We start from the raw sequence: 16,409 nt of genomic DNA, 5'->3' as shown, positions 1-16,409 counted from the left end.
CTCTACTGTGGCCTCTACCCTTGGCTACTCTCAATGGCCTGTGAGTGCAGCCACTGGTCAATGCCGTACATGCTTTGCCCAGGAAAAAAAAAAAAAAAAAAAAGCAGAAGAAATCTAGACACAAACCGTTCTGATTCACAGACAACCCCAGAATAGAAGCGTGGCTTTTCGGTCAATTTGCTATTGCAGGATGAGCCAGCAGTGGAATTTATACAACGGCTGTCTATAAACCAGGAGGGAAAGAAAAGACTTCCTTGTGTGAGTTTGGATGAGACAGCCATATGAGTCCTGCGCAACATGCGCAAGTGGAAAATCTATAAAGCCATCACTTTGGCTTTTTAATAAAAGGCTAGTTTCTTTTTAATATCTTCAGAATGAAAGGTAATGTATTTATGAAATTCGTGCCACGTTCGGCAGACTGCAAACAATTTCCTCTCCTTCCCTGTGCCCTTCAGCCAGAGATTAAAGGATGGCCGTCTGACGGGAGTCTATTTGGGCCCCGGGTCCCGTTCGGGCCCGGCCCATCCTTCTCTTGTCCCTTCATCAACAACAGCATCAAACACAATACCAGACTTTATTAAAAGAAGACTCGGCACTGCGTGTTCTGCTGCCTCCTTTCTGCCTGGACATAACATGGCGTGTAGAGACGGGGCAGGAGCAGTGGATAGCGGCAACAATATCCTGTTTCTGGGAAGGTTTACTTTGCATTTTAACAAGCGTGTAAAAAGGGAGGACATTCCTGAGATGGCCGCTGTCTGCAGGGCTCCGCTTGGTTCGGGAGCAGAGACGTGCGTCTGGCCCCACTCACCCTCTAATGCTCATCTAGCCTCGCTCTCCTCCAGCCTGGCCACAGCGTATTTACACACGTGGCCTGTCGGAGAATCGCAGGAGCCACGCATGTTGCTAGCACAGAGAGGAGAAAAAAGGTTTTTTTTTCTTTTTTTTCCCTTTCCTTTTCTTTTCTTTTCTTTTTTTTTTAATGTCAGGACTGTTTTAAACTCCCCCACTGACATATCTTTTCATCTGTCAAAGTGGTGCAGCAGGAGCAGAGAGTAAAGGAACACTGCCTAAGAAAAGAACAAGATTTGTGTGTGTGTATGTGTGTGTTTTTTGTTTTTTTTTTAATAAAATGAAGTAATTTGTTTTTTGGTCATGACCACTGAAAATGCTGCATGAGGCAAGAGCTCGTGTGAGGAGGGAAGAGGGAAGCCTCCGTGTTATCAGAACAGAGCATGCTATTAAGTGACCCTGGAAGCGCACCCCTTTTAGCGAAACAAACACAGAGTTTCAATTTGGCTTCCGTGCTGCAGTTCCACGCGTCCTCTGGCCTCTTTTCCATCTGCTGATAGCTGTGGTACACTTATTAAACCACCCTCATAACCATAAAGTGTGCTCTAGCTGTGGGATTGGGGAACAGTGGTGACATACATGTGCCACCTAACCCCTCAATCCCTAAAGCCCTCAGAGGAAACCCAAAGTGAGAGGAAGAAGCAGCTTGGAGCCCATTTCAGCTCCACAGACAGGGATTTCCTTTTACCAGGACAGCCAAAGTGTCGCAGGCCAGCAATCAAGGGCCCACCATCTGTATCTGAGAGAGATTTACAACATGAAATAATTCAGCCCATCAACCCAGTGTGTTTCCCCTTTAAACTTCTTGCACACACATACACACACACGCGCATGCACACACACACGCGCACACACACACACACTCAAACACACACGTGCCTTTTCTTTAACACTACTGCCAGAAGCGAGCTACACCATCCCTCTTTCTGTAATTTCTATGTCAAGTCTGATCCACATCTACACTGTTCAAAAAAATATCCATTAAGTCTTAAGAAATGAGAAACCCCAATGTGTCATCCAGCTGTATGCCCTGGTGAACATCACTCATAAAAGATCCTGTCATCTTGTGCTGGAAATTCACTATCACACATCATAGACATGCACATGCCCTGCTGTGTGTGTGTGTGTGAGAGAGAGAGAGAGAGAGAGATGTGTAATGCACAGGTCTGCAGTTCTGTGCAGTCATACCACAGACAGCTGGCCAGTTTGGTGTGGGAGACTCTCAGAAACCTCCTTTGTCCTTTCACACAGAAAGGGTTAAGGAGGAAAAATGAAGACTGAGTGAAAGCTTGGTGTGCTTAAACAGCACATTTTCAGTAGGAGCAGGAATTAAAACAATGCCTGCTTTTCACCCCTGTGTTGGTCTAATTGGAAGCAAAATTAATCTTTGCTGTCTTGATGCCTCGTGGGTACGAGATGTGCGGGATGACAAGGGCATGTAGTATCATAACCCTGTCCACAACGCCTACGTGCATCTGTGTGTGTGTGTGTGTGTGTGTGTGTGTGTGTGTGTGTGTGCGTGTGTGTGTGTGTGTGTGTGTGTCTTTCAGCAGATTCTCTGTCCATTAGTCTGGCAAACAAGCCTGCTGGCAATGATTTTATTAATTCAGTCTGTGTATTTGGTTATGATTTCAACATATGAGTCCCCATACAAGGGTAAGAACTAAACTAAAAAAACAAAGAAAAATTGCAATCAATATTTCCACAATTGATTCTTTTCATCATTGCTTTGACACACTTTTTGAAAATCAAAAGTATAGATTTTTTTTTTTTTTTCAAAAATGATTCTCATTGATGATGTTCACAAATGACCAGAAAATGGAATCTGACAGTTCCAAAGCCCATTCAGAAACAGAGGTGATAGATCCTCCTCAGGGGGTGGGCAGATTTAATGTGGAGCTTTTTAAGTGCTGAATATGTTGGTTAATGTGCTTTAATGTGTGCTGCTGGGATTTACAACTCCTTCCACACTAATTGTTTTGTAAAGAACTCAGAGCTTGAGAAATGCCACCATAGACTCAGCCTCAATCCTCACTATAGATTTCCCAAAACTTCTCTCACTCCCTCCTCCCTGTGTATGACGTTCACAAAGGTGAACGGTGCTCACTGAAAACAGAGAGAAAGGCTAAAAATGTAAAGGTGAAACAGGCTAAATCCTGGCAGTTTGGCCATGATACATGCATGCTCTTTTAACCTCTTCAGTGATATGACTGTATCCCAAGGGACTGGAGCTCTCTGTTGTTGTTGTGTGAGGCTGAGGGGTAAGGGTTGTGGGAGGGGTTGGATGGGGTAAGCCCAGCTTGAGTTGGAGAAGTAGCCCAGCACCTAATACCAACAGAGTTGTGCACACAGCCCGGCAGCAGCCAGGGGAATTACTGCCTAGCTGACCCAGAAATCCAGGGCCAGCTTTGTTTTAACAAGCGGGGAACCTTCCACCACTTTAGCAACTGTGCCTCAACCACAAGAAAGAGTCCAGTGCCTCAGAAGAGCTAGCAGGGAGGAAATTAAATATTACACCGGGAGGGAATGGTTCAGCTCTGAGCAGAAAAAGGGTGGGGGCAGTTACTGGGGGTGGAACAAGACATTAAGAAGTGAAATGGTAGTTTGGGGAAGAGGGAAAAGGGGGGGTGGGGGTGGGGGTGGGGGTGGCAGGAGTTAGAAATTCACAATGTTCGTGCTCACTGATGAAGAGGTATGTTCATTATCAGCCTAATTCAATCAAGATGCTTGGGGAGGGGTGGAGAGAGGGTAGTGGTGGTAGTGGTACGGGAAGGCTGTTCGGGGGGGTGGGGGGGTTGGCGAACTCAAAAGGCCGACATTCTTTATTACACACTTCATTTCATTTAACGGACCTTTAAAAAAAAAATATATATATATATATATATATATATATATATATATATATATATAGGAGGGGGGGGGGGGGGGAGCGCGAGCCAGGCAGAGAGAGAAAAACTTGCCCCTTTTCTTAAAGGGGATGTGGCTGAATTTCAAGCAGTCTTTGGTCTGAGCCCAGTATTTTCCTGGCAGAGAACAACTCCTGGCCTGTAAGGCGGGAGCCTGCATCTGTAACACAATCAATCAGAGCTTCAGCACAGAGTCTCAGGCTGCCCCGTTTGGTAAACAGTGCGTCACAGACTATTAAGGGAGCAGTTCCTCTTTAAAGCCCCAGCATCCCTGACTGTTCACAAGCATGATAATGACGTAAGTTAGCAGGTATCGGCTAACGGAGGGCCGAGACTGCTGAACCTCTCTCTCTCTCAGTAGAAAACAATAGGTGATAATAAGAGCTGCTTCACTCCTCTTTAAGCCGCTGGTCGATTTGCACTCTTCGTGTCCTTCATCAGTACGGCACAATAAGCGCATTAGATTTCTTTTTTTTCATTCTTAATCACCCACCTATTCTTCCAGAAAGTATATAAAAAGATCAATAATTGCTAGTCAGGGAAAAAAGGGGTGATTAAATAGATCAAAAACTTCACATGGATGCACAGCAAATCACTCATCATCAAAACATCAGACCTTCTTAACTTTACACTCGAGCTCATGACTGTCAAAACAATCATGATGTTTAGGAAACTTTCATTTTCCCTGTAGCCAAAATATATTTTGTTGATGTACTGCTGCTTCATTCAGTGTATGAGGAAGACAAAATTTAGGGAGGTCTTTGTTGCAGTTCTGAGGAGGGAAGAACCTTAGTGTGTGACAGAAGAATCTCGTTGTCCGTGCTACTCTGCCCACACACCCCCACTGCAGGAACCATTACCTAACCTCCAGCCAGCCTCACAAACAAGGGAATCCATTAATGCACATCAAAGGTTAGTAGAGGAAATATATAAATAAATAGAACATCAACCAGAAAAAAAGAGAGGAGAAAATCAGACTCGTTTGTGAACTCGACCGAAACCCCCTCCCCAGCAACGCGCACACTAAATCCCCAACCCCCCACCCTTTTAACCTAAGTGGGCCTTCCTCTTGGCTTTGCATGTTCACTTGTCCACTGTACTGTAGTCATTAACATATTTGGAGTGCAGCGAGCAGAAAGCTTAATTGTCCTTAATTGCTCAGCTAAATATGTTCTCTAATGATTTGCCTCAGATCTGTGACTGCCTTTTGCGCAATTTCCCGGCCGCTGGCTTCATTATCCCTGCCTCCTCGGAACAAAGCGTCTTCAGAGGCCCGCATTTTTTTTTTTTTTTTCTTTCTTTTTTTTTTTTTTTTTATGGCACAACACAGAAAGTGGCTGTGCGCAGCACCGTTGGCTTGCTCGCGGGGGACGCACAATGGAGCCCCTTTGTCAGGGCACAGGAGTCAAAGTGATTAGAAAACCAAATCCGCACAGAGACAGAGTGTTAATTGACCGCAGCTCCGTCTTCTTAATCGCTGACTAACACACAGACGGCCTCAGCTTTTTTTTGTTTTTGCCTGGCTGCTGCGGCTCTTGTTGTCATGCCCCTCCTTCCCTGGCCTTAATGGCGTCTCTGAATGTGTCTTTAATGGCTGAGTGGCCCAGGCTCTGTAGCCTGATTAACAGGAATGGTGTGCCAAGCTGGCTCCATATTTGGGACATTCACTTAGCTTATCAAGAATCTACAGAACATGTAGCTAACAATGTCAAAGTCACAGGTTGCTTTGATGTGGAAGAAATACAACCAAGGAACATTAGGCAGTGTCCCCCTTTAAGTGACTCAGTATAATATCATAAAAGGTCATTGAAACCTTAAAATGTTTCAAAAGCGATACTACACTTTAATATGCTTTCCAAACAAAGAAACAGAGAATGAAGAGTAAGACCTCTAGCTGAATTGACTGAGATTATGTATTTGACTCTAAATGAAACCATTTAGTGGTCTGGCCCTTCAGTCTGCATGATTCTGACTCTTCAGTGGTAACAAATGAGCTTTGTGAAGCAATACATTAACAATGAAAACCTGCTAGTCTGAAGAACTCCTCAAAAATCTGATCCACTGGTGTATTTTTGCACAGGTGGTAGAGCACACGGAGGAATCTGTGTTTTAACAGTTTACAGCGAAAACCAAATGGACTTGAAAAACATAGCTTAACACTGCAAAACCTACTAAAAATGTTCTATATTCTACAAGTTGAGCACAAATGTGTCATTGCTTTTTTTGCCCTCATAACATTATGAGACTTACTTCAGGGATTTACTTAATTACTTCAGACTCTGTCTATGATTCTCAGCGTTGCTGTGGAAAATGATCTAGTGACATTATTAAGCTCTAAGAAAGCATATTTTCATTTTTGTATGTACTGCATATGTATGTCAGACACTTAAAATCAGGCAAACAGTCTCAGAAATATATGAAATGTATACATCTTTACTTTTAATATATACTACTATATAAAATAATACTAAAATACATGCATTTCAAAATATAGTACTTTTCAAATGAAACCACTGATACTTAATGTTATTCCATTGCTCAGTGGAGTACAAGGTAGACAGCAGAAGCCCAGGCCAATGGTCTTTTAAGGTGAATCTTAGAGCGGGTGTGTGACTGGGTGTTGTCTCTTCTCTTACCTGTGTCAGCAGAGGGACACTTCCGGATGGTGAAGATAGCACTCAGCTCCTCTTCTTCCTCAGGAAGGCCCTTCTGAAGTCGCTGCAGTTTGCGCAGGCTCTCACTACGCTGGTGCTTCATTGAGCGCACGTGCTGAATGAGATTCAGCTTGGCCTTAGTGGAGTAGTTGCACAGGACACAATGGTAGTAGCAGGCGTCACCCTCCACTGCGTTCTCGTGTTGCTGTAAATGCTGTGAAAGGGGGAGAGAGAGAGAGAAAGACAGACAGAGAGAGAGAGAGAGAGAGAGGCTTTAACCTGCAGGGAAGAGCTTGACACAACCTGCTCACTTTCACTCACACTGTTTGAAAATGAACAAATCAATTACCAATCAGAGCCCATTGTTTAACACACACCTAATGTTTTCTTCCACTTCTGTTCTCTTTGGACCAGACTGTGTGTGTGAGTGTGTCTGAGCTGACTAGATAAAAGAAGGCTGAGAGATGCTGATGTCCCCTGAGTTTGCAGGTGGATGGAGGGGTACACATCACCCAGAGCTCCCCCAGAGGACAGTCAGGATCGGTGAGGGAGAATTGATCCCTTTCACTCTACAGAATCCTCTCGTCTCTGAAAAGGAAACTCCAAACATCTGCCTGTTTCATGCATGGGATGCTAAATATTGATCACTGGATAGTCAAATCCTCTTTCTAACAGCGAGCCAAGAGGGGAGAGGGAAGGGTGATAACCACATTCTGTGGCCTTCTGGAACATTTCTCTGTATAAGCAGGTATCCATATAGGGTGTGTGTGTGTGTGTGTGTATGTGTGTGTGTGTGTGTGTGTGTGTGTGTGTTTGGGGGGGGGGGGGGGCACATGCACATGATAACATGTCCTACCTTCCGCAAAGCCACATCAATTCTGACCACATCTGACACCCTGAAGTGACTAAACAGTCTCACACTGGTCTCTAACACTGATCACAACACACCAAGTCCAATCAATGAGACAAGGCTGAGACAATACAGGCTGGGCTCACAGCCACATACATCTGACCATTCCCTCTGTAGAATCCTCATTAGCATCTCTGCATGTTTGCCTGAGAGTGTCTCATTCACACTGTAAGCAATGGTCTCATCCCTCATGCTCATCTCATCTAATACTCAAAGGTCTAGTGATGGATCTCTGCGGCTGCAATCAATGTCAATCTCCACTAAAAATTTTTTTCTTCCCCTCTTTTAGTAATCTTCATGGCCGTCATCTCTCTGGCGAGATAAAAAATTCTGAGAGTGAATGAGATTTAGAACAACAAACGTTTCCCTTTTGCCAAATGGGGATTAAATCAGATAATGACTCAAACACAAACTGTGTTCTGTCCATCATTGATGTTTCACTAAGGCAGGGAAAAATATTAAAAATGAAATTTCTCTTGCAACAGGGAATATATATTCATGTCACCCTGCAAAGGATAAAAAAGCTTATGAGACACTCTGTGAGTTAGCGGCAGTGACAAGATGACCAATTGTTTTCTTTCTGTTTACCTCAGAGTTTGATTTGTGATGCATAACAGAAAACACATAAAAATTAGGCCACATAGGTGACATTTGTAAAATATATTGCTACTTTCCTGAGCAAAATATGTATTTTCACTCAACGAGGGCCTCTTAATCTCCCATGCGGACCACCCCCAACCCTGACAAAGGTCGGAGAAAACAAATTGATTCATTATAGGACGCCAGAGTTAGCTTTGCCCTGCAGTGCAGGGATGTACATGCGTTGGCCTAAGATGCAAAAAGCGATGGAAACATTAGATTTTTTTAACCCAATTAAAGCCACATCAGGTGTTGACAGCGGGAGGAAAAAATATTATGTTCCCTCAAATGCTCTCGTCCTTCTCTCATAATATTTAATTTTCTGGTAATATTGTAATATTGCTATAGGGTTTTCTGGGCAATCGTATTCCATTCTCTCTGGTATCATATATCTCACTCGCGCACCTAAACCGTACATTAGGACAGGGCTTCCAGGAACAGGCTCTTGCTTTTCTGTGTGCCCCACAGCACAGAGTAATAGAGTTATTAGGTGATTTTAAAAGGCTCTGCCTCTTTCCTCACGCTCACACTCAACCCCCCCCAATTCTCTCTCTCTCTGCTTGTCCTGTTTGAGGCAGTTCATGATGTCATTGAGTGGGTGCTGTTGGATCTTTGGTTTTGCAGACATCTTTCTCCTCCTTGCCTCACACATACGTACTGCATCAAAGCTCAGGTACACTGAGATGTGACAGACAGATTTACTTGTAGGTAACACCAAATCCATCATGTGATGTCTGCTCTGGGAAATAGCAAACTGTTTTTTAGTCAGTACATGTCTCAAACAACAAAGAGAGGAAAAAAATGGAAGTCATCTTTTTTTTTAAACCACAAATGACTCAAAGTTGTGCTGAATAAGGGAGGGAGAGGAAGAGGGTGAGAGGGAGGGAGGGAGAGAGAGAGAGAGAGAGAGAAAAAGAGGACAACACCTGAACTTAACTTCAAAGCTAGTTTCAGGGCTTTAAAAAAATGTACTGTGATTTTTACAGGTTCCCATAAAAAAGGCAGGATTTACACGGTGGTGAACCTGAGACAGCTTGGCCCACAGTTGGCTATATATCACTGCAAACCTGACTGGGCTGCAGACAACCCCCAGCTTGGCCCAAATGGTCTCCATATTGCCACAACACTGTTCACCTGGCTGCAAAAGTGACATGTGCAAGCCATCCAGGCCTAACCTGAGAGAGGGACAGGGCATGAGCTAACACCATACTTCACTCAACTGAAACACATGAGATTCAGGTGTTAAGTTCCATATGGGAGTTGTACATGAAACAAGAGGATCTAACAGATTCCATTCGATCCATCCAATGAGAAGGCAGGCTCCTTCCCTCCCTCTCTCTCTCTCTCCCATCAGAAACTATCCACGTGAGGGACTCAGGAGATCCTATCTACACCTAATCTCCTCAAACACACACACACACACACACACACACACAGACACACACACACACACACACACAAGTTGGATGTGAAACACAATCATGCATGAGAGAGACCGTCTGTGTCTGCAGCGTCTGTTTCCTATGATCCTGAAATGAAGCTCCGTGCTGATAAATCACCTCCAACTGGAGTGCAGGAATTCAGCGGCTTAATGAAAAAGTCATGTTTAGAGAGCAGGGAGGGGCTCACCAGGGTGCTGCCGAGGAGTCTCCCCTCTGCTGGGGCCCCAGAGCAGCCGTACTGAGGTCCTGAGAGCCGGGGAAGGCCACGGAGCCACTAGGGCTTTCATTTCTATTCCAATTTCATTAGATTGGCTGGACATTAAAAGTAATCACACAGGAAGGTCACGCTATGGAGAAATGTGGTGAGACTAGCAGCTTGTGTATATGATGTGAGTTTTGAGTCCCACTCAAGTTAAAAAAAAAAAAAAACTCTCTCTCTCTCTCTCTCTCTCTCTGCGTTGCAGATAAACTCATCCAGGGAATAAATCAATACTCTGTGCCTCTGTATTTGAGGAGATACGGGGGGTGCATTCAGGATGCCACCTCGTGCACACTTGTGCAACTCAACACTGCACCTCTGCCTCTCTGCTCAACTTATCCACAGGTATCAGTTTCAACACCTACCTGCACCCCTGCACAGACTTACATTATCATCCACTTTAATGGGCTGTAAAAATAACCCTTTTATGCCGAGCAGTACTCCAGCTGCCTGAGAGAGTGTAGAATGCAGAGTGAACACAGATATCAGTGATACTCCATATGCCCACAGAATGGCTCACGGTGGAGTAGCACTGGGCACACATGCTTATTTGTGTGTGTGTGTGTGTGTGTGTGTGTGTGTGTTTGTATGTGTATGAGGATGTGCGCACTGATACGCACACACATACAGGGACACACACAGAGCTCTGTGATCATACCCCAATTTCCAGTATTAAATTTGGCAGCACGGTTAATACTAAATTAATGCATTAAAACAGATGACTATCCAGTGGCTAAATGGCTATCAATTCTCAGAGAGCTGGCAAATTCCCTGTGTGAATGAGCCAGCGAGTGTCTGGATGTGCATTGCTTTGTAATTATCCCTATGATTCTCGGCACTTAGTGGTAGGGTCAGGTGCTTCTCTCTCACACACACACACACACTCGCCACGTGAGCCAAACACCCACGCAAAAGATGGGAAAAATGACAAGTGTTGTGAAAAAGAATGAAAAATCTTAAAGCTCCGTAAAGCTCAGCCACACACCTCAGTACAATTAAAATCCATGTGCCTCCAATAAAAGCCAGACAGTATATCATCTGATATCATGATGCCAATGGCCATGCCTCACTATGCCTGAGGGCAACATAGTGAACCAGTTTGAGAAACACATCATGCTGATAAATATCCTGAAGTGCTGTACACCCTTTGTTATACAGACACAGTGATGTCATTGCTGAAATTATAGCTAGTGAGGTCACTGCCTTGCATTCTGAAAAGAGACAAAGGGATTCGCCTGACGGGCTGAAAAACTTGCCGGTTTAGAGTGAGGAGTCTCGTATCTCACTGCGTGTGTATATGTGTGTGAGTTTGTGTGAGTGTGTGTGTGTGTGTGAATGGAGAATGTGAGGCAAGCATGGAGACATTGAACTTTCTGCTATGCGGCAGGTAGCTGATAGGTTGTACTGGGTGCTGCTGTCAGTGTGAGTATGTGTACATGTGTATGAGCACTGCTTGGCCTGTGCTTCTCTCTGTTCCCACTGCAGCAGGAGCAGAAGCAGCAGCCGCGACCACAGAAGCCATGGTGGATGCCAAGATCAGCGGCTGGTTCAAATTAGCCAGTGCGAGCGGTGACATGCCCAGACGCTGTGCTGTGGCTGGGGAGAAGCGTGTGTGCCCGCCCCTAACTGCATACCTAACGCTTCCTGTCTCCCCCTCCTCACCCTTGACTAAGCCCTCAATTTCCCCTGTCCTTGTACCCGGCCTGCACCCTTCCCCTGCTCCTCTCGTCAACTTCTGCCGAGTTACTGCTGCCAATGGTTCAGCTATGATGAAGTGCTACAAATAACTTAAGAGTCTGTGTGAACTCTGCGATTCAGTTAGCATCCTGAGAGGCTCTTTGTCAAAGAGTAGAGCAGACAGGTGGGGATGGATGACTACAGATGACCATTAACACTGCTAGATCCGAGGAGAGAGAGAGGGAGAAAGAGAGGCAGAGAGAGAGAGAGAGAGAGAATAAAAGAGAGTGAGAAAGTGAGCAAGCGCAGGTCACACAGAACCTAAAGACAATCCTTTTGCTCCAGAGAAGCCTATACCACTCTGCCTCACTTTAGCACTAAATAAAGCAATAATTATTGAATTCCTTTGGAATAAATAAGCTGCTAGAAAGTAAACAATAGGAACATAATTGCGGAGAGAAGGCAATCAATGCAGGCGTTCATTTGGCCCATGTTGATTATGTATCCAAGTCGTTTGTGTGTGTTTCTTTCTGTGTTAGAGAAACGGGTGGCGAGGATGGGGGTGTAGTGACAAGCAGTTAAATAATACCTTCTAACATACACGGCCGCAAAACAAGAGCTGGGTAATCCCTCCTCCAATAATGTCCTTGTGCTCCAAACAATGGCTCTAGATCAGCTGATCAATGTGTCCACATAATTCATGGGGCGAGTCACTCTGGCTAAGGGAGACTGAGGGAGAGAATGAGAGGCTGAGAGATCAATGCCCGGCGTGGTGATAACGAGGTTGTGCCTATGCCAACCGCAGCCCCAGCCGGGGCCTCCCAGCTCCCCCATTCATTAGCCATATTTGGATAAGCATGAGCATACATGCATAATGTGCAGAGCTAATCACTGCCAAACAAACACATATCTCTTATTTAATGAGCTGGTTCTCTGCTTACGCTATCAACGAACGGCAAATGTCTCCAAAGCAGGCAGGAAATGATGTCAAGCTCGGGGACGACGAGGAGGAAAAAAAAAAAAAGTTAAAAAAATTAATCGCTAGACGTCGCCCTGCTCTCTGAGCAGCTAATTAACAGCTTAGCCTCCTGTTGTTTTTATGAATGCCAGCCCTGTAGCGCCAAGCACAAGCGGCCTGGCACTACAATAACTCTGCCTGCAGGAGGCGACAGCTGTGTGGTGCTATGGGGCCATCTGAACAGCTGTTCCAACCGTCCTGAGACATCTGTAGATGCTCAGTGCCACCTGGAACTTCAGGAGGGCAACTCAGAACCTGCTCTGGTCCTCCTAACCAGCATCCTCCCGCTCGATTCTCACAACAACCCTCTATTTTGGAGAAACAGAAATGCTAATTATTGGGATGGGACAGTGGAAGAATGTGCTCCGTGTTTCACTGCAGCCAGACAGGAGACAGAAACGCTCAGTCTCCAGATGTTGAGCTGGACTGAAATCATTTAATGTTCTTTTTTTATTCTGATTTGCATAAAAGTTGGATATCACAGAACCATAGTGCTGGGAGAGCGTGTGGGAGTATAAGCGACGTTGAACTCTCACATGAGGGAAAGAAACGAGCAGGACTGGAAAAAACACACCTGCATTTGGGAGCAACAATTCCAAATCCTTATCTGACCATTTCCTTCTCCGGGAGGAGGAGGTTATAAAGCTATAGTGTCCTGATTTGTATTTTTATTTGTTAGCAATCACAGAGACCTTGATGGATTTCTGCTTGTTACTTATCCGTTTCAAGTCAGATCACTCTTTCATTTGACTGGATTGAATCAGTTGAAATTTCAGGTTCATAAACTGTTTGACAGGAAACCAGGATAAGTGCAATGATGCTGTTGGGTAGGAGTATGTGCATGTGCGTGTGCGTGTGCGTGTGTGTGTGTAGGGCAGTAGGTAAGTCAGGCAGGGGGTAGTCAAATGGCACATTTGAAGATTAATGTGGTCAGGGACCAAAACGTAATTCATCTCCGACAACAAAAATCCTGCTCCCCCCCCACATATGTCACAGATATCACTTTTGTGAAGGGACAAATGACAGCTGCTCAAAGGACTGACAAAAGCCTGCCCCAGCTGAGAAAGTCTGAGTCAGCAACACACAGCGCTGAACCCACTCCCTGCTAATTCTCAACCTGGGCCTCTAAATTTGGGCTCTGGCCTCACTGACTTCTCTTCCTCCCTCCTCATCCTCAAAGAGGTGCGACGTAAGAGGAAGAGGCTTCATAGTATTACCAGCCTATATTATCTAGCGTTAACCTCTGGCATTCCCAGTTTGGCAGTGTAAATATTTCATTACTACATAATTGGTTGCTGCTTCAGGCTAAGCAATAAGGCGGTGAGAATGTAATATGTGTGTGTGTGTTTTTTTTCCTCCTTGTTCTTTTTTTTTTTATATAAAATTCACAAAGCAGAGGGTGAAGTTTGAGCATTTGTTTGAACTGGTCTCAGATGAGGAAGTGTTTGAGTAGCTAGGTCCTGCCTTTTCTGGTGTGCCCTGCCCTGCCTCAGCCCGCTAGCAGGCTTAATGAGAGGCTCTGACCATGGTGCTTTGCCAAAGTAAATATTTAACCAACTCTTTAAGGGGAGCTTTTATTAGCAGCATCGTGCCAACAAAAGAACAACAAGACCTTAGAGTGGTCCCCTTCTTAACATGCAAATTGATAGGCGGGGGAAAAGCGGGGGCGGTTACATAGAGGAGCAATAAGAGCTCATTTACATGGCACATTAAGTTTCCTGTTGATGAGGCAGAATTGCTTATGGGGGCACTGGATTTTAAATGAACTTTAGACGCTTACCTGCCAGAGACCTCTCAAAAGTTCTATATTCACAGCTTTGGCTCTAATTCCAAGCACACCCTGGCAGTCGCCCTACTAAAAATGCGGAATTTACTAAAAAGAAAACATGTTTGAGAAGATCTTAGATATCAGAGGAAACAGAACTCTTCAAAGACACTGAGCATTAGAGGTACACAAAAAATATTTGATACAAATATTAGAATGTATGTTATATTCCATTTGGTTTCATCATTATTTATTGCATTCATAATAGTTTGACTAGTTTGGGGGATTGGGAGTGTTATTGGCCGTTATTTAAGGGAGGACCCCCAGTGTTTTTCCAGAAGAGTGCATTCAGTTTTGGAATAAAAAGAAAAAAAAAAAATCTGCCCTGAAGCCCAGCCTGTTTTAGCCTTCAGCAAGACATGAATTTGAAATGGGCTCTTTTTAAGACCTAGCCTCTAACCTTTGCCCAAAGGAACACGTGCGCTTGTGTTGAAAAACAGAGCTCTTCGAGAAAAGCTAACTCCACCATCCCGCAGTCCCACCCCTTACTCAGTGCAATCCACATGGGCCTAAAAAACATAGGCTCCTTTATAGGGTCATTCTGTAGCCCTGCTCATTAGCCAGAGAAAAAAAGAACTTCACTTTCCATAAAAAAAGAAACAAAGTGCTCATTGATCAGGGTGATCAATGCAGAATCAATAACCTAAACCCTCATCATTCCAACCGCAGCATAATTACAGCTGAGATATGGCCGTCATCACAAAAATCAAACACAAGCCAGGCTAATTGGAGGCAGCCTATTGCTTTAGTCACGCCGGCAAAAGCTTTACAGGGCTTCTGAAAGACCTCTGCGAGCTGGGCATAACCGCTTCCTAAAATAACCACTCACGCCATTAGTTGTCGTGTCATCGTGGAGGTCGTTGTGCTGGCTACCCATTTGGGGACATTTAATATGGGGCACTGTAACCTCCCGCACAGGAAGGCTTTGTATCCCTTTTAATGTAAATTGTACACATAGGTTGTAAGATCGCATTAAGCCACTTTTTATAGGACAACTTGTGATTTTAATTCATTAATGTTTTGGAAGAGTGCCCTTACTATGCAATTTTTTCTGTCGACCTCCCAGCCGAGTATGGGGGGTGTTTTTCTACGTGATTCTCTGAGAACCAGAGTCCACATGACTGGCGAGGCCATGCAGGAATCACAAGTGGTTGGACTGGGCCAGTCTAGCACTGCTGCCCACACTCACAGGTCGGCAACTATATACTTTAGTCTTTACGCCATAGTCTGTTCCAATTTAACAAAAAAAAAAAAAAAAACAGACATCTTTATCACACTGACGGACATATGCATAGTGCTGGAGCCGGTAATATCAATTTCAGCAGGCAGGAAAGTGTTAAAAGGTGCAAAGTGTTGAAAACTGTATGACTGTGTCTGCTATGTGTGTTGTTACCAGCTATGGATGGTCTCCACCTCCATCTCAGGTTTCTGTGCTACTTCACTTTGCACTGCATGCGCAATAAGAGGCCAGAGGCAACAAGCTTGGCAGAAGAGGAACAAGGAGTATATACAGTTTCTAACCACCTCTCCCTTTCTCATTCTCACTCTCTCCCTCCCTTGCTTTCTCCACCAAAGCGCCGGGGGCGCCATTCCTGTAAAGTAACCACAGCTCTTTGAGTGCCTCTTGTATTTACAAACGGAGGTATGTTTGAATCAAAGGAATTACCACATGACATAACACATTAAACAGTCAGTGGATCAAGAATTTATAGAGTGGATGTAGTGTAGTTGGGTGATATAAAAAGCTATTCTATTGTTTCATTATGCTTTCTTACAAGCTAGCAGAACTTACCTCAAACAAGTCCGTCAACTTTAGCCAATCTCCTACCCCCTCTGCCCCCTCTCCACGTCATGTCAGTCAGGTAGCTACAGGTGTGGGGCGCTATCGTTTTCCCTCTTTTCTTCCTGTCGTTTCACTTGCAGCTCACACTAGTTCCTCGCTCTCTGTCCTTTACTCTTAAAATGTGTTTTGCTGCCCTCGCTTCTCTCTATATCTGTGTTGTGTAAGAGCTCCTTTCTCTCCCCATAGTGTGTCTCTTCTGAAGTATGCAGTTTAAAGCTGTTGTGCTCTTTCCTGGTAGGATCTAAAGGCTCATTTCTCTCTTTCTCTCTCTCTCTCTCTCTCTCTCTCTCTCTCTCTCTCTCTCTTCTCCCCTCCCTCTGCTTTGGCTCATTCCCTCTGTTGCTGTTCTTCCTAATCTCACCTCAGTTTTTATTTCACCCTCATCAG

The 16,409-nt window shown here is 44.6% G+C and overlaps 1 protein-coding gene across 1 annotated transcript in view; it reads right to left on the bottom strand.

Annotated features, from left to right (window-relative positions):
• Positions 1–16,409, bottom strand: part of zfhx3b (zinc finger homeobox 3b) — a 135,979-nt gene that overhangs the window by 50,457 nt on the left and 69,113 nt on the right. The window contains exon 4 of the mRNA XM_030794059.1: positions 6,392–6,623. Within this exon, the coding sequence (XP_030649919.1) occupies positions 6,392–6,623 (232 nt within the window). The remainder of the gene's footprint in view (positions 1–6,391; positions 6,624–16,409) is intronic.

Source organism: Chanos chanos, chromosome 2 (genome assembly GCF_902362185.1).
Source record: "Chanos chanos chromosome 2, fChaCha1.1, whole genome shotgun sequence".
Classification (NCBI taxonomy): Eukaryota; Metazoa; Chordata; class Actinopteri; order Gonorynchiformes; family Chanidae; genus Chanos; species Chanos chanos.
This window is presented reverse-complemented; position numbering and strand designations above follow the sequence as displayed.